Source organism: Nematolebias whitei, chromosome 18 (genome assembly GCF_014905685.2).
Source record: "Nematolebias whitei isolate Nwh7 chromosome 18, NemWhi1, whole genome shotgun sequence".
NCBI classification, from domain to species: domain Eukaryota; kingdom Metazoa; phylum Chordata; class Actinopteri; order Cyprinodontiformes; family Rivulidae; genus Nematolebias; species Nematolebias whitei.
In genome coordinates this window covers 22,937,370-22,959,001 of record NC_056515.1, presented here as the reverse complement: position 1 = coordinate 22,959,001, position 21,632 = coordinate 22,937,370, and the positions used below count along the sequence as shown (strand labels likewise).

The following is a 21,632-nucleotide window of genomic DNA, read 5'->3' as shown; positions in this document are numbered from 1 at the left end:
GTTTCTAACAACTCATTAATGGATACAAATGTGCCATACCGCTTGAGAATACGAAATAAAAGCATACTTTTAAGTTATATATTTTATAACTTTAATGCCACTAATGGTTAAAAAAAATCCTTAATGTCATTCCAAAAATAAATTAATGAATAAATAATAATAATAAAAAAGCAGATGCCGAATTACAGTACTGTACACAAAAAAGTAAATGCGTACCTCTATTGTGAAGTACTTCCGGCTTGCAGTGACGTAACTTCCGTGTCAGCCATCCTTTTTCCTTCTTTTAGCACTGGGAGCAGGACTCAGCTACAGGATAAAAACATGTTGTCAGTTCGTGTCGCAGCGGCTCTTGTCCGCAACCTGCCTCGACGAGCTGGATTTGTAAGCAACTCTAACGCGTTTGGTTTACTTTGACAATAAGTGCGACATTTTTTTTTCTCAAACCCTGCTATGTTTGCGCGTTGCACGTCGTCATTGAACTGGAGGACGCCGGGCCCTTCATTCACCGCTGTTGTTAACATTCAGTTGGAAGACATTTCGGGTTTTACACTGTTATTCACATAAACTAGATGATACATTTACTCTTTAATTAGTGCGTTGCACTGTGACGAACTGTCAGTGTAACTTTCTGTGCTAAAGTAAAAAGTAAATGTATCAACAAGGTTGAGTAAGGTCCGGACGGGTTCTTTGTTGAAACGTTCTTTTAAGACTTCTTCAGAATGAGGAGATTTAACAAACTCTGTCTTATAAACAGTGCCTTCTCATAGTGGATCAAGCAGTTTGCTGGAGACAGCCAAAACTAGCTGTTCACTTAAAAGGAGGACCATCAGCCCTAAAGGCTGATCATTAGCACACTGATGGCTGTTTATTCACAGAGGGCTGAGTGATACTAGCAATCACAGCATTGTAAGAGGGGGACAGTTGAACCCGGAGGCCTCCACCCCTGTTTAATGATGGACGATTTATTTTCACAAAGATGGCCTCCTTTACTCCTCTCTCAAACCATCGTTCCTCTCTGTCCAGGATGTGAACATCTTCATCCCTGAAAGAGTGACCGCTGGCCTGGAGATGAGTGTAGACCGCAGAGTCCTGGCCTGATGATGTTGATCTTCTGTGCTGGGCCATCCTTTTGGCCAGTGGCTGTTTAGTTTCCCCGATGTAAGACTGATCACCCTCCTGACACTGAACAGCATACACAACATTACTCTGTTTGTGCCGGGGGACTGGATCTTTGGGATGAACCAGTCTTTGCCGTAATGTATTTTGGGGTTTAAAAGCCACTGGGACGTTATGTTTAGAAAATAAACGTCTCAGTTTCTCTGATACTCCCTCAACATATGGAATGACCACTGGTCTGGGTCTGGGTTCCTCCTTTTCACCTGTTGGCTGACTGGAGTCCTGTTTGGGTTTCTTCTCTGCTTTCAGGAAGGCCCAGTTAGGATATCCACATTGCTCTAGAGCCTGTCTTGTGTGGGATTTCTCCTTCTGCCTGGCTCCTGAGCTAGTGGGGATGCTGTCTGCTCTGTGATACAGAGTCCTGATGACTCCTAACTTGTGCTCCAAAGGGTGATGGGAGTCAAACTGCAAATACTGGTCTGTGTGGGTGGGTTTGCGGTACACCTCAGTTTGCAAATGTCCTCTATCAGAGACTGAGACCTCACAGTCCAAGAAAGCCAACCTGCCATTTTTTACATCTTCTCGTGTGAACTTGATGTATTTATCCACAGAGTTGATGTGGTCAGTAAAATGTTGGACTTCCTGAGATTTGATTTTAACCCAGGTGTCGTCAACATACCTGAACCAATGACTTGGTGGTGTCCCTGAAAAGGACGTCAAGGCTCTCTTTTCTACCTCCTCCATGTACAGGTTGGTAACAATAGGAGAAACTGGAGACCCCATAGCACACCCATGTTTCTGCCTATAATATTGCTCCCCATATGTGAAGTAGGTTGACTGCAGGCACAGTTTCAAGAGTTGACCCAGTTGTTCTGTGGAAAGTGTGGTCCTGCTGCTCAGAGTGGTGTCTGATTTTAATCTTAAACTGACCACCTCTACTGCATCATCAACAGGAATGCATGTAAAGAGTGATGTGACATCAAAAGAGACCATTGTTTCATCAGTCTCCATGATGACATCCCTCACCTTATCCACAAAGTCCATGGTGTTCTGTATGTGGTGTTCTGAGCTGCCAACTAAAGGGATGAGTACAGACGCCAGATATTTGGAAACGTAATGATCGGTCGTTAGGCTGATAGTCCTCCTTTTACATGTGAACAACTAGTTGTGGCTGTCGCCAACAAACTGGTTGATCCACTATGAGCAGGTGCTGCTTATAAGACCTGAGTTTGTTGCAGCTCCTCAGACTGAAGAAGTCTTTTGGACAAAAGACAAAACGTTTCAGCAAAGAAGAATCCATCCAGAGGACCTGACTCAGCCTTGTTACATTTATCTACCTGGATTATGGAGCAGCATCAGGACATAATGAATAAATAATTTAGCGTTAGGTTAGGTGCATCTGTCTTCTTGCTAATATTTGCAGATGCTCTTGCATAGTTTTTTGGGTGAAAACTACAAAATATTGTTGGTATTCTTATCAGTCTTAAGAGTAAACCCTTGTCTTAATTAGAATTACTACCAAATGGCTGCAACAGCATAAGACATGAAGGCATTTTCTCTCATTCATTAAGTTTAGTACTAGATTTACATCTATCCACTTTGTTTGTCTATGATAAATTTACATGTAGCAATATTTAAAAAGTGTGAAAAAAGCTACACATCATATAAGAAAACAATCATTGCTCATTTGCATTGTAAATACATAGGCTGATAATACAACATAATGTGCATTTTTAATTAAAGCACTACCTTGAGCCTTGTAAAAGATTATGAAATTTGTTTCCCATCACAAGTGTAATTTTATGAGTTTATTGGAGGAAACATAGAACTAACTTGATTCTTGTGTATTATAATGCATTTGTGCCAAATTATTTATTCAATTTGTATTCTTTCGGACGACTGTACAAATAATTCACTGTATTTCGGTACTATGTTAATAAAGCTTATTCTGATTCTTGATCAAGTTAATAAACTGCTAGTTTTTTTTATTGTTTCTGTACATTAATCTTATTCCAATATATTTTCTTTCTGTGGCAAAGGTTTCCAAAAATGTTGCTGCTTCATGTGTAGGAGTCAAGAATCTGCACACCACTCGTCTGCAGTTCCAGAAAACGGGTCAGTGTTTCAGGAAACTTCTCCTACATATATAGGAAATATACACATTTTCAGTAGGGTTCTTAAGATGCAAGAAGAGTATACTGGTAATTACAGATTCATGCTAGAGCTGGGCGATATGGACCAAAATTAATATCTCAATATTTTTAAGATAAATCGCGATATATATCGAAACATTTTTCTTTTCATAAAGTAATTACAAAAATATATTTCTGAGTCAAAGCTTTGTCCCAATTGTCATACAGGCACATTTATTAACAAACAGTTGTGACTACAAAATAAACTATTTACATTTATTAAATAATCTCTTCAGCTGCGCCACCTTCACGACGTTAGTACGCGTGTGTGAAGCAGCAGTGAGGGGCTGTTTGTGTTCAGTGAGGGAGGAGAGGCCGTGTGAAGTTGGCGGCGCACATGGGCAGAAAAAGAACTACAGATTTTAAAGTCTTACGGTGCCAAGTAGTGCGACATTAATAAAGCAGTGGATTATCATATCGCTAAAGACGCGGTCCTTAGCGGCTAACAAGATGGCTAACTTTAGCTGTCTTGTTCCACAGTTGAGACTGGGACCGTGTCTTTAGCGATAAAAGCTGCTGCTTTATTAATGTCGCGCTACCTCTGTTCCTCTCATAAGGCACAACACGGCTAAGTGAGTTTTGACCCGTGGTTTGTCAGGGAAGGAGGCTGAAGTCAGTCGGAGCTGCAGTTCTCACTCGTTTCATCCTCCACTTATAGAGCTGTTTTTAAATGGTGAAAAAGTTTCGTAGTGCTGACCTTTTGTCGGGACTTGTTTTTGGCGTTGTCTACAGAAATCTTTTTTCTGCTGCACGTCTGACAATTGAAATCCAAACCATCTCCAAATAACAGTCATAGTTTTTCTTTTTGCTCAGCATCTAAGCTGCTCCAGTGTTTACATCTGCTAAACTCCTGCCCACCTGGAGAAGCAGGAAGCGGTGGGAGTGCGGGGTGAGGGGCTGTGTTTGCATTCAGAGAGGGAGAAGGAGGGGCTGCGTGCAGTTAGCGCATACGGAAGAAAAAGAATCAGATTTTCAAATCTAATAATACTCGATGGTTGCGATGGAGCTGTTTTAACAATCGTAAATTGAAAAACTCACAATACATCGAGTATATTCGATATATTGCCCAGCCCTAATTCTTGCCCTGTTTTAATTCTTTAAAGGCACCGCTGAAGTGTCATCCATTCTGGAGGAGAAGATCTTGGGAGCTGATACCAGTGCTGATTTGGAGGAGACTGGTCGTGTCTTGTCCATTGGTGATGGTATTGCTAGAGTATATGGTCTGAGGAATGTGCAGGCTGAAGAGATGGTGGAGTTCTCCTCTGGGTTGAAGGTAAACTTTACTAAGGAGGTTGCGTTAATGTTTGCTAAATCAACAAAAGTCTAGGGCATATTTCAAAAGGTGATTTATAACTGAGTAGAGTCAATTCTCAGCTGTTTAGGTTAGGTTTTGTGGTGTGTAGTGCCCAGAAATGGGTTCAGAGCTTTTATCGCTGCATATTTACTTGGCATAATTATTACTTTCTTGTTCAGGGTATGTCGCTGAACTTGGAGCCTGACAATGTTGGTGTTGTGGTGTTTGGTAATGACAAGCTGATCAAAGAGGGAGACATCGTCAAAAGAACTGGTGCCATCGTCGACGTGCCTGTCGGTGAAGAGCTCCTGGGCAGAGTTGTGGATGCTCTGGGAAATGCCATTGATGGAAAGGTACTCATGTTCATTCATTGTCCCTAGAAGTTATATTATAAAATTTGTAACAAGCCCATATTCTTATAATTATGACGACGCATTGAATCAAAGAGAGGCTGTATTTCTGCTTATTTTGTATTAGTTTATTAACAGTAACCAACACTCTTCTGGTTTGGTCTTATGCTTCCTCCTGTTCAAAGGGTCCTCTTGGCTCCAAGACCCGCAGGCGTGTAGGTCTGAAGGCCCCTGGTATCATCCCCCGCATCTCTGTGAGGGAGCCAATGCAGACTGGCATCAAAGCTGTGGACAGCTTGGTGCCTATTGGTCGTGGACAGCGTGAGCTCATCATTGGAGACCGGCAGACTGGGTAATGGGGGCTGCTCAAAGTGAATATTTAAGCACATGGTAGCTTGCAGATGTTGTGATCCAGCACTTTTGAAACGCTGTCGTCGCAGTGCATTCATACTGAGCTGTTTTACTGTAGGTACTGCCATCTTATTCAACGGTTTCAAATACAACGTGCACAGTAAAGATAAACAAATCTTACATGTTTTGTTACTTCAGTTTAAAGTACTTGCGTGTTGGATCATTTTTAATTTAAAAAGGGAATAAACTTAGACACGACTATTATCTCCAACATAAAAGCTAAAGGATCACATGAAGACTTTACATTTTTGTTGCAGCAAAACTGCAATTGCCATCGACACCATCATCAACCAGAAACGTTTCAATGATGGAACTGACGAGAAGAAGAAGCTCTACTGCATCTACGTCGCCATCGGCCAGAAGAGATCCACCGTGGCTCAGCTGGTGAAGAGGCTGACTGATGCTGATGCCATGAAGTACACCATTGTAGTGTCTGCCACTGCCTCTGATGCTGCTCCGCTGCAGTACCTGGCTCCCTACTCCGGCTGCTCCATGGGGGAGTACTTCCGAGACAATGGCAAGCACGCCCTCATCATCTATGACGATCTCTCCAAGCAGGTGAGCTTCACATCTTATGTTCTGACGGGGATAAATCCAGATGCTGCTAGTAAATTTGAGAAAGTTGCTTGTGGTTAAATCATGTTAACTGTTCTTGCTACCTCTCTGCAGGCTGTCGCCTACCGCCAGATGTCCCTGCTGCTCCGTCGTCCTCCTGGTCGCGAGGCTTACCCAGGAGATGTCTTCTACTTGCATTCCCGTCTGCTGGAGAGAGCTGCTAAGATGAACGACAACTTTGGTGGTGGCTCCCTCACAGCCCTTCCTGTTATCGAGACACAGGCTGGTGACGTGTCTGCCTACATTCCAACTAACGTCATCTCCATCACAGACGGACAGGCGAGCATCTGACTTGTTTCATTCTGCTAGGATCAGCCGCACGCTATTCTTTTAATGCTACGTTTCCACGCAGATCTTCTTGGAGACCGAGCTGTTCTACAAAGGTATTCGTCCTGCCATCAACGTGGGTCTGTCTGTGTCACGAGTCGGATCTGCTGCTCAGACCAGGGCCATGAAGCAGGTTAGTCCTTTTGGTCTTCTTCCAGTTTGTCTCACTGAGAATCTTCCATGTGAACTTACTCATTACTCCCCGTCGTCAGGTGGCTGGTACTATGAAGCTAGAGTTGGCCCAGTACCGTGAGGTGGCTGCCTTCGCTCAGTTTGGTTCAGATTTGGACGCTGCCACTCAGCAGCTGCTGAACCGTGGGGTTCGCCTGACAGAGCTCCTTAAACAGGGACAGTACTGTGAGTGTTAACTGCTTATTTCTACATGGACTTTAGATCAGGGTTCTGTTTTTCTCACATTGCCTTCTTTAATCTCTCAGCTCCGATGGCTATTGAAGAGCAGGTAGCAGTCATTTATGCTGGTGTGAGGGGACATTTGGACAAAATGGAGCCAAGCAAGATCACAAAGTTTGAGAAGGCGTTCCTGCAGCACATTCTGAGCCAGCAACAAGAACTGCTCACAACTATTAAGTAGGTTGAAATCTTTAAGAAACTATTTTTGAGCACGAAGCTTTCTTGTAACCGATTTTCTCTCGTTTGCAGGGCCGACGGTAAAATCTCTGAAGCGTCCGATGCTAAGCTGAAGCAGATTGTGCTGAATTTCCTCTCCAGCTTTGAGTGAAGTTGTACTTTTTTCATTTAATTGTAGTGTTTGTTTGCAATGTGTGGCATCAGTCATACGGTCTATGAAATTGGAAAACAATATAAAGAGGCACTTGATCTTTAATGTACAGATATCTCCTAACTGAGAATAAAAGTGTTTCAACTAAATGACCTTTTTGCTTGCAGCACTGTTAATCATGTTAGGAATTAGGTGTTTCTATAAATTTTATTGGTGTTTTTATTCAGTTTACTGATTACAGCTAACTTACAATTAGCCACTCAAATTTACACATCTAATCTGCAGTGCCATCTGCTGGTTAGTGATGGAAGATAAAAGTGTAATTTTTAATTAATTACTGTTGAAATAGTCAATAGTTATAGTTATATCTGATGATACATGCCAGTACTTCAGTATTTTAAAAAATATATTGCGTAAAATGTATTCAGGTTAACTGGATCATCATGGGTGTGTCTTGATTAAAAAAAAAAAGTTTTAAGATTAAAAGTTAATGCATTACTCTGTTAAGACTAATGCAGTGGACAGAAGTGCAACAAGCTGGAGAAGCCAAATTCAAATTGCTGCCGTTTATTCAATAAGCACTTTATTAAAATACTGGGTGAATCATAATATTTCAAACTGTGGAAGAAGTTTTTTTTTTTTTTTTTAATGAAGAGACGAGTTGTGAAATATAAAACCAGCTGCAGAAATATTCGTAACAAAACTGACTAAAAACATGAATGAATGGTGCACAGCAAATTCTCAAGTTAAAGATGCAAAATAAATATTCAATATTAACGGGATCAGAGTGCTGTTTACAACGTGAAAAAAAAATCTTGTGCTCAGAGTGATGACTTGTGATGTTAATAAAAACAGTCCTTAAAGTAAAACGTGTATAACAGGGCTATTCAAGTGGTGGCTCAGGGGCCAAATCAGGCCCACAGATGAACTGTTCAGCTCACCAATGGGTTCATTTTAAATAAAACTAGATTTTAAACCATAAAACAAACTTACGTATTGACAATGTTGGATGTCTGGCCCCTGAGCTCTTGGCTTTCAGTAACTGTGCCCCCCTGAGCAATTTAGTTGAATAGTCCTGATGTATACACTTGATAAATACTATTAAAACCACGTACAGTAGTCCCTCATTTATCACGGGGATCCATACCCTGAAGCCCTGTGATAAGTGAAAAACCGTGAAGTAGGAATAGTAGTTTATTTTAATATTTATATGAAAGTGTTTAAAACCTTTCCCACACTCTTAACAATATTCTAAACAATGTTTCTAAACGCTCTATAAAAGCACAGAATGTCATGATTTCAGCTCCCTGCCTCGTCTGCTCTTTGCCACCTGCAAGCGCTCTTGGCCACGCCCACTTCTCCGCTCTGCACGGTGAACAGCTGATCAGCTGCAGGAGGAAGTTTGCAGTATGGGCTGCACAAATGTGCAGGAGGTGCTAAATAATTTTAAAATAATTTATTTTAAATAAACAATCCATGCCTATCGAGTGGCTCATCCATCAATCAGCCAGTTGTGTGTCATGTCCAGTATTGCGTTGAAAAACCGCGATAGAGTGAGTCTGTGATAAACGAATCTCGAAGTAGCGAGGGACTACTGTATTACACCCGGTTCTGCTTTACATTCATCCCAGGTCTTCGATGGTTGTTTTTGGGTATATTGTTCTGGTTTACATAACTTGGGTCGTAGTAATCCCACTCCAGAGCTGAGGACAGCATACTGTTGGACAGACTGTCTGCTGAGAGGATCCGCAGGGAGACGCCTGGAAGACCACGCCCACATTTCTGAATTTATCCCCAAAAAATAAAAACAAAGTCGGATTTTAATATAATTTTTCCTGATGTGATCTTTTTTAAAAATGGATCTAAAGTCTAAATGTGGTGTTCTTTTTTATTTTAATTTTTTTTAATTTATTTATATTGACATTTAATGGAGGATTCCACCCACACTCAAACTGACATGGCATATATGTAGATCCCTTAAAGATTAGAAATAATAGCAACTTCTCAGATACTCTGGACTCCAGTGTTTCTGCAAACAGAATATCTCTTATTAAAATAACGGTAATTGCAGCTAATTATTAAGTGAAGGGGAACGTTCAGCTTTGGCAGAAATTATGGCAAATTAAACCTGATAATTCAGTACATACTCCAAATAATAAAAAACAATCCAGTTGTTCAGATTGTGTACTGTATATCCTTTGGCTCTTTGTCAAATTTGGAGCAGAATTTAAAATTATGCAAAACTCTCAACAACCAAGCCCAATCTTATATTTTTGTGTCGTGGTAAAAAGGAGATTCCCTGAACAGACCAAGGTGTAGTTCATCAGATTTATTTTCAAAGCTTTGGAGAGCAGTCCAGCATCGTCACAGAACATGCAATTACAAGATTACACTGTTATCAGTGCTGTCATCCATGTGAAACCCCGACCTGCTCTAACTCTGGACCGGACATGTTTTATAGAATAATCTCACTGTCCAGCCCTCAGCCCCTCTCCTCCATGTCTGAGCTGTCATCCAAGGGTCTGCTGCAGACACGAAGGAGTGAATCTGAGGCAAGGACTCTGCTTGAGACACGTTTATCAACTCTATCATATCAATGTACTAGTACTTCCTGTTCCTTACTGACTGGTCACAGTACGAGTGAGTACATGGGACCGTTAATATCACACATCCCAACGTGAGCAGAAGGACATTGCAGAACGTTCCCACAGGAGAGTTATTGATCATGATGAGTGAAAATAATACACTGTCGCTGACGTTTGCTCCTAATTCCTCTAAAGAAACACGTCACTGTCAGAATGCAGGTTTACTTGTGCTTCCTAGGGTTTCTAAAAGTGAATATCAGGCTCCTCTTTGATGAAACCCACTTCCAGTTTCTGTCCATGAGGCTGACTTGGAATCCCGGGGAAGTGGCCTGGATGATGCTCGGTGCTCTAAGAGACCCCAAACCTGTTGCACCATCTGGCCTCAGCAGCCTGAACCTGGGGTTCACCCCGACCCTGTCTCTGGGTGATGAGGCTCTGGAGGAGGTAACTGGATGGGACAGAGACACACAGGCTGTCCTTGCATCCTGAAACAGGTCAAAGAGCACATCTCTATTTAGAGGAATGCTGATCGTATGCTCAGGTTGTCTCTCTGGCACTGGTGGGTTGAAGTCCCAGTCAGAGAGGACTGGTTTAGAAACTGTGCAGCTTCTCATACATGTAGTTTCCGAACACATATAGTTGGCTTTCATTACAGACAAATAATGTCATTACAGTAACAATTACAAGTTGTGAATTTACACAACCACATGGATTTTGATGCATCGTTGTCTTGTCATAGCAACTTTTGACCACTAGATGGCAGCAATAAGCTCCTGACTTCCATAAAAGAGGAAATTATTTGATTCCCAGCTGATTCTGTAACTTTGCCTCTTGCATTGAAATGAACAGTCTCTAATTTTTATGTTTGTTTAAATTTAATGGAAGAAGACAAGCCGTCAGCTTGAACTCCAGATCAAAATAGCTTTACAAAAGAGGCTGAAACTGATTTGTAAAACATTGGAAAAAATGTATTTTGAAAGTATTTTAAACCATACAACCCAGCGAGAATTCTGTCTCCCAAAGATGGGTTTTGCGCCCATGTGGCAATCAATCAATCAATCAATCAATCAATCAATCAATCAATCAATCAATGCCCTAGCCTTCCTTGAAGAAATGCATTGACTGATATGTGGGGACTTTACTAGTCTGTGAGTAGACTTCAGGAGATCGAATCCTCATGTCCCTCAATCACATGAAGGTCATTTTAAACTTTTATATAATATACTTATGTTTGAAATTTTAGTTCATATTCAGTCTATTAAAAAAATAAAATAATAAATTGAGCCTTCTCAATTCTTTGTAAGTGAACAAACTTATAACATAATCCGGGGCTCAGATAATCACCTCTTCCACTCTACTTGAAGTTGAGCAGTGACGTTCTCAATGCTTTGAGTGCAAATAAACAATACTGTAAAAATGATTAAAATGCTTTTGTTAAATTTTAATCTGCAAAAATACAGAAGGCACAGGCTGAAAATAGCTGCCGTTTTTCATAGAGACTCAATATTTGAACAAAAGCCTTTAAGAACTTTCTTGAGTCTTCTTCAGTCAGTGTAGGATTTGGCTCATTTACAGTACATTTGGACAGATTTCAGCTGTCCATCACAGCAAACGCACCATAAAAAGTAAGAAAATGTGTGTTTAGTTGCTGGATGTAGCAATGCTAAACGGAAATATATCTTATAGTTGAAGGGCCTGTTAGTTTCCTCTTAAATGGGACCATTTTTGTTTGGAAAAGGCATTTTGTGCGTTGCGGATATGAAAAACCTGCCAAATATTCTGCCTAACACCTTCTTCTACTTTTGATTCTTGTTATGAGCTTCTGGTATTCCAGGTGCTGACAATCAAATGACTGATCAGCACCACCTCCCTTGTGACTCGAAAAGGAAAAAGTGTGTAAAGAAAATGGTTGGATGGATGAAATGGACTTCCGGCAGTTCTGACCCCATTAAACACCCGTGGGATCAGCTTGGGCATGTTGTGACCAACACAACAACAATGGCAAACTTACTTCAAGTGCTGCTCGAAGAACTAGATGCCATACAACAGCATGTGATAGATATGGTGATCAACTTGAGGAGGAGCTGCCAAGCTATTGTGGCTGTGTATGGTTCTTCCACATGCAACTGAGGCCCCTTTTTGTTGACCAAATTAATTGTTAAATTGCCAAATATGCCTTGTTTTCTCAGACTTCAGTCATCCGAACCAACAAACACCAACAATTAAGAGGCAACAGAATGAGCTGTTTATCATTGGCAGATACATTTGTCAAGTTCAGGCAAAGGTAGAGAGCTGGCTTTCATGATGCAGAGAAGAATGGTAGATGTTCCATGTGCCCAAGAGACCAAGTGGAAGGGAAGTGGCAGAAACAAAGATGTTGAGGTTCTCCTTAGGAGTGACAAGGATGGATAAGATTAGGAATGAGATCATCAGAGGTACAGCGCAGGTTGAACAACTGGGAGATAAAGTTAGAGAGACCAGACTGAGATGTTCTGGACATGTTAAGAGGAGGGACAGTGGGTATACTGGTAGAAGGATGTTAGAAATGCAGCTGCCAGGAAAAAGACAAAGAGTAGATATATGGATGCAGTTAGAGAGGACATGGAGGTAGTTGGAGTGAGGACAGAGGATGCAGAGGACAGAGTGAAATAGAGGGGGATGACTTGCTGTGGCGACCCCTGAAGAGGGAAAAGTCAAAAGAAGAAGAAGAAGAAGAGAAATTTGTCAAGTTTTCCACACAACATACAACTAATAAACAGAAGTGGCAGCATTTAATAGAAAATAAAGAGGCATTCTAATAGGATAGTATTTATTTGAAAAAAGCATTGGTACAAGAAATAATCAATCAAACAAAATTTTCCTTTATGTGTTAAATCTTTAAACGTTTAATCTTATAAAATGAGTTTGAGCTAAAAGAGAAAAATACTCATCGTTATCTAATAATTTCCAACAGTTAACGCTAATGAAGGAATTGTGGAAAACAACATTTCATTATGCAACAGTCCCTTTTTTAAAGGTGAAATTATGTAACTGGACAGTTGGCTTTGAAGACAGGTGTGGGCTGGTCCATTAGAGTTTTTTCATCTGTTAATTATGCAAAAAAAGGCTGGCATGATTAAAAATGTGACATTTGTGTTTGGAAGACGTAGCTGCAGACCCACAGAATGTGGTTTACTGAGCTGTCAGCGCAATGAACAAAAGGCCAAACTGAGGTTAAAATAAGATTTAATGGAGATGGTAGAAGCATTTAGGGTTGTCGAAAGACACTTGATGACTCATAAAAATGTCTGGGTGTCCACAGAAGACAGAAGAAGAGTATAATTTCTGCAAACTTAACGTCAGAAAGAAACTTCTTCTGCAATAAACCTAATCCAAAACATGAACGATCCAAAAACAAATCTTCAAACAAATCTTCTATACTTTAAAATACATGCATTGTAGCAATAATATGTGTACAAAATGTATTGCTTTCAACTGAAGTGTGTGTAAATGTTGACAAGGACTAAATACATTTTAAAGTATGTATTCTGCCTCTATATTGTATGACTGCATGCTCCAAAATGTAGCTCAATATCTTTGAAATGTGTGAATTTATAGCCATTTCTGTGTTAGTTTAAGGTCAGGTGACTGTGACAGCCAAATCAGCCAAGTTAAATCTGTTGTAAATGTGCATTAAGTACCGTATTTTCTGGTGTATAAGTCACAGTTTTTTTGCTTAGATTTGTCAGTCCTGCGATTTAAACGCCGAAGCGAATTATACACGTTTTTTTCTTCCACATTCATAATGCAATTTTTGACTGACGCTTTAAATTTCGAAGAACTGCATCAGCGAGTCCTCCTGTGTCCACTCGTTTTACTCAGCTGGTGCAGGCGGAGGAACGCTGGAGGGCTCGCAGTTCCGGCCACGATGCATGGATGGATGGTGCCACAGGCGAAATGAAGCTGTTTTGACTATTAAAGTGCATTTATTAAGGAAAAGTTAAACTGAGAAACACCTTTGCTATAATGTCGAGCAAACAAGTAATTGTTTCTAAGTGTTAATCTTGTTAAATTTTGAAGAACTGCAACAGCGAGTCCTCCCGTGTGTGCTCGCTTCACTCAGTTGGTGCAGGTGGAGGAACGCTGGAGAGATTTGCGGCTCCGGCGTCGATGGATGATGCTGCGCCGCCAAGGCAAAATGAAGCTGTTTTCACCATTAAATGAACGCATAATAAATGCGACTTGTACGCCGATGCACCTTATATATGTTTTTTTTCCACTTCATGATGCTTTTTTTGACTGATGCTACTTATACTCCGGAGCGACTCATACGCCGAAAAATGCGGAAATTACTTCCTGCAAGTTTTATTAAAATACGTCCGATGATTCACGAGATATTTTGTTAACAGACAGGGACAAATAGACAGACATGGTAACAAACATAACTGTCCACCTTCACCTTTTGGAAGTGGGTGACTAATTAAACAGCTGCAGTTATTAAAAGGCCTGAAAAGACAATGTTTATGTCACTCGCTTCCAGATTTAAAGCAGTTATTTCCTGCACATGAAGTTCTGAAACAACTGGTAATCTGTATTTCCCAACTTTTGTATCCTCTAGTGTCTGTATAAATGGCCTTAAATATGGAATCAGGTACACATTAGATGCATACAGTATATCGCAATATCTTGAATGTGTTCTTAATGAAAGTGTCTAGAGGACTGTTTATCATATCTGTTGCTAAATCCTATAGAAATGTCATATCCATCATGTTATTGTCCATTATTATCCATATACCGGTATACATACATACATATATATATATACACACACACATATATATACGTAATAGCAACAAAGGCGAGTAGAAAAAAGCAGTGGCATTTTTGTTCTTTATTTTTTCATGCTTTAGAACATGGTAGTAATACATGAGCAGCTGTATTATTGCAGAATATGTACAAACGTTTCTAAAAATTCAATAGAACATTTGACAATTGAATCTCTTTTAGAGACAACTTTTTTATGTTTGCACACAAAGTAGACCTTTGCACACAAGTACATTATGCTATTGTAATAAATCAATGCAAAAGTTCAGTCATATGAGCACCATATAACTATCATCATATAAAGAAGACAAAGTAGAAGATATAGTTGTTTTGCTTTCTCATTTCTATCTACTGTTCAGGTTTAAGAAAGTCTATACAGACTTAACTGGCACATGGATATCCTGCCACCAGTTTGCAAGTGTAGCAGTGCAGCTAACTTTTTTCAGTCAAGAGAAGGCTACCTCTGATTGTAAAGACATCATGTGCTAGTTCTGCACCCTTCTAAAGTCAGAGATGTGCTTTGTGCCAACTCCTGCAGAAAGTCACCCCGTTTGACCTCCCACTGTGCACCACTTGCCATTTCCAAACACAGAGGTTGTGATTGGTTGTGATAGCAGCACCAAAGGCAAAGATGTGGTTAGGAATCGATAATGAAGACACACGGTGAAGCCGTGTCTGTCTAGCACTGGCCCAGGCTGTGCTTGATGATCTCACGAGACTGCGGCGGGATCCTGTCGGGGAAGAGCACCTGGAACTCCACCACCAAGTCGCCTCGTTGGGACGGGTTCTTGGGCAAAGGCAGGCCCTCGCCCCTCAGCCGCCGGATGGCGCCAGGCTTGATGACGTCGTTGCACGGCAAAGGCATCATCCGGTTGTCAAGTGTTGGGACATTAACTGTACAGCCGCAGAGTGCCTGGAGACAAGAGGAGAACAGACGAGGTTAGTCCTGCAGATCTGTCGTTTATGTCCTGGTATGACTGGGAAAAAAAAGGAGCATAACAGAATCTAAAAATGCACAGTTGCATAACTGATGAATATGTGTTCTTGTGAAAGGACTGAGTTATGCAACGGCGCTACAGATGTTCCAATCACTGCTCTATTTTCTGACTGTGTGTGGGAGTCAAGTGTTTCAGTGACTGATGGGGAGCCAAAGGACGACGGAGGAGCTATTTGAAATGTCAGTCCCTGTGACTGCTACCCTGCTAATATCTGTGCGTGGGTTGGTTGGTGGAAGTGAGAGGCTGAGACAGAGCCAGCAAAAAAAAAAAAAAAGGCTAGTTGAGGCGGAGGAGTCTGCAGCAAGTGCATTGGTTGAGGGTGAAGTGCAATTCGTGGGCGCAGTCAGCAGCGAGGGCTAAATTTAGCTCCTTTTTTCTCTCTCGCTCTGCAGGGGCTGCTGAGGTAACGGAGGTGTTGGCAGACTGCCGCTGTTCTGTTTGTGGGGGACTGTCACCTACTTGTGTGTGAGGCTGAAATGCCCCAGAAGGAACACCATGTTCTGTGTTACAGTAAAAGACTTTAATTTGGGTGATTCTATTTATAGAACAATGCTCCTATCGTTCATTTACTTGGACCCTGAGTGAATACTCACTTCTTTAAGGGTGATCTGGGCGACGTATACGATGTTGGAGCCGTCTCTCTTGTAGTTTGGGTGGTCTTCATCCCTGAGGATGAAGGTGATGTCTGCGGGGCTGCCGCTGGGCGTCTCGTCTCCCTCCCTGGGGAAGGTGATCCTGGTTCCTGCTTTCCAGCCTTTCTTCACCACCACGTTCAGCACCTTCTCTTCGGACCTCAGGCTGCGGCCGTCGGGGTTGAGGCGACTGCGGGTGATCTTCACTTGCTTCGTGCAGCCCTGCATCACGTCATCCAGGGTCACGGGCAAGTCGTGCGCCACAGCGTCAGCTTGCTGCCCATGCTGGCCTTTCCGCATACCGGCCTCGTAGCCGGCGAACCCGCCCAGGTTGCTGAAGGTGAACTTCCTGAAGGGGTTGAACAGGTCGTCTTCGTTGTCGCCGTCGCTTCCGAAGAAGATGTCGAAGTGATCAGAGTTGTGGAAGAAGGAGGAAAATGTGGAGTGGGGGTCACTGGGGAAGTTGTTGCGGAAGAGGTTGCTTTGGCTTGTTGAGATTCCACTTTTAAGACCTTAAACAGAAAGAACAGCGAAGATGAGGTTTTTCTCTCTTTTGTTTGTCAAACTGAAAGCTTTACTAAGATAAAACTCTCATGTTGCACATGTGCTGGGTAAATAAAGAGTTTGAGTCATGAACCTCCCACTTCTGTAGCTTTCAAGTAAACAAGCCGGATGGAAGTTAATTAAAACTAAACAACCCACCCCCCCCCCCCCCCCCCCCCCCAGCCAGTTTCAATCTCCCACTTGGCTCACCTTCCTCTCCAAACTGATCGTAGATGCTTCTCTTTTTGGGGTCGGTCAGGATCTCGTAGGCCTCGGCGATCTCCTTGAACTTGTCTTCTGCGTCCGCGTCACTGTTCTTGTCCGGGTGGAACTTGAGTGCCATCTTCCTGTAAGCCTTCTTGATTTCGTCCTCATTGGATTCGGGGGCGACACCGAGGACTTTGTAGAAATCTTTGCCCGCTGGCTTGATGGACGGGCAGGGCATGTCCTGCTCGGACTTAGTGCTCTCCTACAGAACAGACACACATACATGAACACCTCAAATATATTATAGACAAACTACTTTTAGATGATAATGAAACTGTTAACCCCTTGTAATGGTGTTTTCTTCCAGTATGAAGAAACTCCCCTCAACAACAGCGAGAACACCCTTATGTCTGTGCTACTGTGCGGATGCTGGGATTTTATAGGCTGATGCTCCACACAAGTGAGGGATGGGGCTAAAACCATGTGAAGATGTGAGAGGCAACAGCCTTCACCCAACGACCGAGATTCTCTGCAGCGATTGGCTGGAGGAGAATCAGCATCTCTGGCATGTGAATGAATCAGATGCCGGTATAGTAGAAGTTCAGCAACATAATTAAATACGTTTTATCTCTAAATGAATCACCCAGCAGAGAAGGATGATGAGTTTTAGACATTTTTTTGGATATAAAAAGTACTTACAGCTGATGATGAAGAGCCCGAGCTGTCTCCTCTGTGCATAACCCGCACCTTGCACTTGACATTGCCGTTTTTCTGCTTCACACCGAACTGCGTCCAGATGAGAACCATGGTTGTTTTAAGGTTGTCGCTGTCCGCTCGCTGTGGTGCTGAAACTAAAACTGCTCGTGTAGCTCCGTTGTGCCTGTGAGCTCGCCGGCGCTCTGTTAAATACTCGCCCGCCGCAGCTCCTTTTGACGAGCCGCGCGCTCGGCCGGCCCACGCAGCGCCACGCTCGAGCTTTCCCGGGGACCGCCCCCTTTCCTCGCGCGCGGCAGGGGGATGCCGGTGACGATCGCGCGGATGTTGCAGCCTCCATCTCCATCTCGAGACTTGCTTCCGGAGTTCTTGCAGGCAGAGCAGAGCAGACAGTCACGACGCAGAACACCGAGTCCAGACTGAAGAACAAAGTCTGCAGAGACAAACTCCAGACAGAGATGGACATTATGTCCTCACTTTGTGCTCCAAACCCATCTGTCCCTTTCCTATTTTAGATGGGATTTTTGGGTCACTTATGCAAGAATAAAACATAATCGAGTGTTTGCAGAGCCTGCAGCAGATTCTTAAGAAACGAAAAGCCTTACATTCATTGACGGACAGTAAAGCAACTTTATCTATTGTAATCTGTCAGTGCATGGAGTATCAGTTGAGGATGACTCTCAGCTACTACCTCACCAAGTTGTAGCTCACTGTCTGCAACGTAGATTGAGCTGTAGCCATTTTTTCTGCTTTTAATATCAGCTGGTTGTGATGGGCATCTTGAATTGATCTGACTCCAGAAGTTGATCAGTTGTGGATGTGCATGCAGTTATTATTTTCTGAGAGTTCCATTAAAATACGTCCACTTGTTTGTGAGATATTTTGCTAACAGACAGACAGAGTTGATTTCAACTGCTAATTGTAAATTTTTGAACATGCATCTAATGCAAACTTTCATTTTGAGTCTGAGGTGGGCATGCTTGTACCACACAGAATCGCTGCTCGAAAGCTGCAAAATTGCCTAAACTATAGTGATTTTTGTGTTTTGTGAATTCAGTTACATGTGGCAGCCATCTTGAATGGAGTTGACTCCAAACAGTCAAACAATTTTAGATGTGCAGCTGATCATTTTCTGAAAATATCATTAAAATCTGTCCACTGGTTCATGATACACTTTGCTAACACTCAGAGGCAAAAACATCACCACGTGCTTAGCATTTGGTTGCTGGAAATAAGTAGTAATTATTAAAAATACCCTGCAAGCGGTGAAAATTCTGTCCCGAAAATGCAAACAAACTTAAAATAAATAAAAACTTTTCAGGAAATAGTGCTGATAAACTTAAAATAACATGACTAGTATGAGTTCTGAACACTTCACAAAGCATCATTACAATCTGGTGTGCTTTTCAAAATTTATGCCCTTCAGGATTTGTTCATATTTTCATCTGTAGGCAGTTTCCTTAATATTAGCATCCATTAGTGGATTTGTCATGACTGAACAGGTGTTCCAAACAGCAGGTGAGTCCAGTTTACAATAGATTACTGCAACCGTTATCTTTGATGGGGTGAATTTCTGAATTGTTGCATCTAATCATGCATGGCCTCATAACACACAAAAAAAACACCATAAACTGAACTGTTCAAATAATCCATCTCTTTGTTGTGCAGCTGAAATGAGCTGTTATTGAAGTTTATAGGTCTGGTGCACTTTAAAACAGACAGGTAATTATTAAAAAAAAATTGCTTGTGGGTTACTTTTACTTTAGAGCAAACAGATGTGGGAGGAAAAGGCAGCTTGGTGTTGTGTAACTGAACGTGTTATAAAAAGGAGACACTGTGGACTGTGAAATATGAAGCTGTTGACAGAAAGATGGATTCAGGTTTTCTTTTCAACTGAACTGTCATTTACAAATTACAGGCTGCAAGAGGTGTCTTAATTATGATAATGTCACGTCAGTCAATCAGATTTGAGTTTTCTGGCATGTCTGGAACATGAAATTCATCAAGCCACAAATCTCGCAATGAACTGGATCTCAGCTTTGATACAATTGCAGGTAAAGAAAGTTCTTATTCTTCAGAGGAATAAAAAAAAAAAAAACTATAAAATTAGTGTTGTTAGCTGGAGAGTACGAGATAAGTACCAGTTATGTACCAGGTAAGTACTGTTGCATACCTGGTACTTTATGACCCTGCTTCCACCAGATTGTCCTTTGTCTCATTAGATTATTTTACAAAGAAGGCCTTCGCTCATTGAACTTATCTTTAATTATCATTAAATAGTCTTCTTACAAAAAATAACTAAGAAAAGGATCATAATATATGTTTTGTATACAACTCAATTTTGGATAAAGTTGGGACATTGTGTAAAATGTAAATATAAACAGAATCCAATGATTTGTAAACCTCATAAACCCGTACTTTATTCACAGTAGAACAAACACATCAACAACTTAAACTAAAATGTTTTACCATTTATAGGAACAAATAAGGTTATGTTTAAAAACCTGTGCATATTTTCTGCATTAGTGCCTTTCTACATGTACAAGCTGTCAATGCCAGAGGCACAAATACACCCCCATACCATCAGAGAAGCAGGTTTTTGAACTGTCCACTGATAGAAAACTATAAAGTATTTTTCTGCTTTGTTATGGAGGATGCAGCCTCCATAGTTTATGCAAAGAATTTCTATTTGTCTGACCAAAGAACAGCTTTCCCTTTTACCTCAAGAGCTTTGGCCTTGAAAGGACTGTAAACATTTCTGGACGGTGTTCACCTATGGCTTCTTTCTTGCCTCATACCACTTTAAGCTGTGCCTGTCGATAGCACGGCGAGCTGTTTTCAGACAATGACTTGTGAAAGTGTTGCTGAGCCTACGCAGTGATGTTCATGACAGAATCAGTCTTTTTCTTTTAATGCCATGCTGCCTGGGAGCCTGAAGATCACCCAGTACTGACTCAGCCTTGTCTTTTGCACTGAGATTTCTCCATATTCTTGAAATCTTTGGATGATTTTGTGAGTTGGGGTATTCAGCTTCTTCTTCTTCTTCTTTCGGCCTTTCCCTCTTCAGGGGTCGCCACAGCAAGTCATCCTCCTCCACCTCACTCTGTCCTCTTCATCCTCTGTCCTCACTCCAGCTACCTTCATGTCCTCTCTAACTGCATCCATATATCTCCTCTTTGGCCTTTATCTTTGTCTTTTTCCTAGCAGCTGCATTTCTAACATCCTTCTACCAATATACCCACTGTCCCTCCTCTTAACATGTCCAAACCATCTCAGTCTGGCCTCTCTAACTTTATCTTCCAGTTGTTAAACCTGTGCTGTACCTCTGATGATCTCATTCCTAATATTATCCATCTTTGTCACTCCAAAGGAGAACCTTAGCATTTTCATTTCTGCCCCTTCCAATTCTTTCTCCTGTCTTTTTGTCAATGCCGCTGTCTCCAGACCATACAATATAGCTGGTCTCACCACTGTCTTGTAAACTTTTCCTTTGACCTTTGCTAGCACCTTTTTGTCACAAATCACTCATGACACTTTTCGCCATCCACTCCATCCTGCCTGGACTCTCTTTTCACTTCTTGACCACATTCCCTATTTTCCTGGACAGTGGATCCCAAGTACTTGAAGTCCTGCACCTTTGTGACCTCTGCTCCTTGTAGCCTCACTGTTCCACCGGCCTCCCTCTCATTCACACACATGTATTCTGTCTTACTACGGCTGACTTTCATTCCTCTTCTTTCAAGTGCATACCTCCACCTCTCCAAGTTCTCTTCTACCTGTTCCTTGTTCTCACCACAGATCACTATGTCATCTGCAAACATCATAGTCCATTGGGATTCCTGCCTGACCTCATCTGTTCAATTCAATTCAATTCAGTTTATTTATATAGCGCCAATCACAACAAAGTTGTCTCAGGGCACTTTACAGAAACATTCACATACATAAAAGCCAATTAGTAAAGTTCTCTAGCTAAGGAGGCCAGCAGACAAGTTGAATCTTGGCTTCGTTGCAGTCTCCCATCCTGAGCAAGCACAGTGGCAACAGTGGAAAGGAAAAACTCCCTTTTAAAAGGAAGAAACCTCCAGCAGAACCAGGCTCAGGACAAG

General features: G+C 41.7%; 3 protein-coding genes across 3 annotated transcripts; 1 reads left to right on the top strand and 2 right to left on the bottom strand.

Moving 5' to 3' along the window:
• The first annotated feature begins 250 nt into the window (after nt 1-250).
• LOC119424764 (ATP synthase subunit alpha, mitochondrial) lies at nt 251-7,193 on the top strand. The gene is made up of 11 exons (XM_037692266.1): nt 251-381; nt 3,156-3,231; nt 4,412-4,581; nt 4,782-4,955; nt 5,138-5,304; nt 5,621-5,921; nt 6,033-6,257; nt 6,331-6,438; nt 6,518-6,662; nt 6,743-6,893; nt 6,966-7,193. Exons 1-11 carry the CDS (start codon nt 322-324, stop codon nt 7,042-7,044), a joined length of 1,656 nt encoding a protein of 551 aa, XP_037548194.1. The 5' UTR covers nt 251-321; the 3' UTR covers nt 7,045-7,193.
• A 1,450-nt stretch (nt 7,194-8,643) lies between these two features.
• hwa (huluwa) lies at nt 8,644-11,606 on the bottom strand. The gene is made up of 3 exons (XM_037691985.1): nt 11,574-11,606; nt 9,938-10,114; nt 8,644-8,826 (listed from the first exon to the last, which is right to left on the bottom strand). The coding sequence occupies exons 1-3, from the start codon at nt 11,604-11,606 to the stop codon at nt 8,644-8,646; spliced, it is 393 nt and encodes a 130-aa protein (XP_037547913.1).
• Nucleotides 11,607-15,111: 3,505 nt separating this feature from the next.
• LOC119424896 (dnaJ homolog subfamily B member 5) lies at nt 15,112-17,774 on the bottom strand. The gene is made up of 4 exons (XM_037692408.1): nt 17,512-17,774; nt 16,816-17,074; nt 16,024-16,574; nt 15,112-15,345 (listed from the first exon to the last, which is right to left on the bottom strand). The coding sequence occupies exons 1-4, from the start codon at nt 17,617-17,619 to the stop codon at nt 15,112-15,114; spliced, it is 1,152 nt and encodes a 383-aa protein (XP_037548336.1). The 5' UTR covers nt 17,620-17,774.
• Between the last annotated feature and the right edge of the window lie 3,858 nt (nt 17,775-21,632).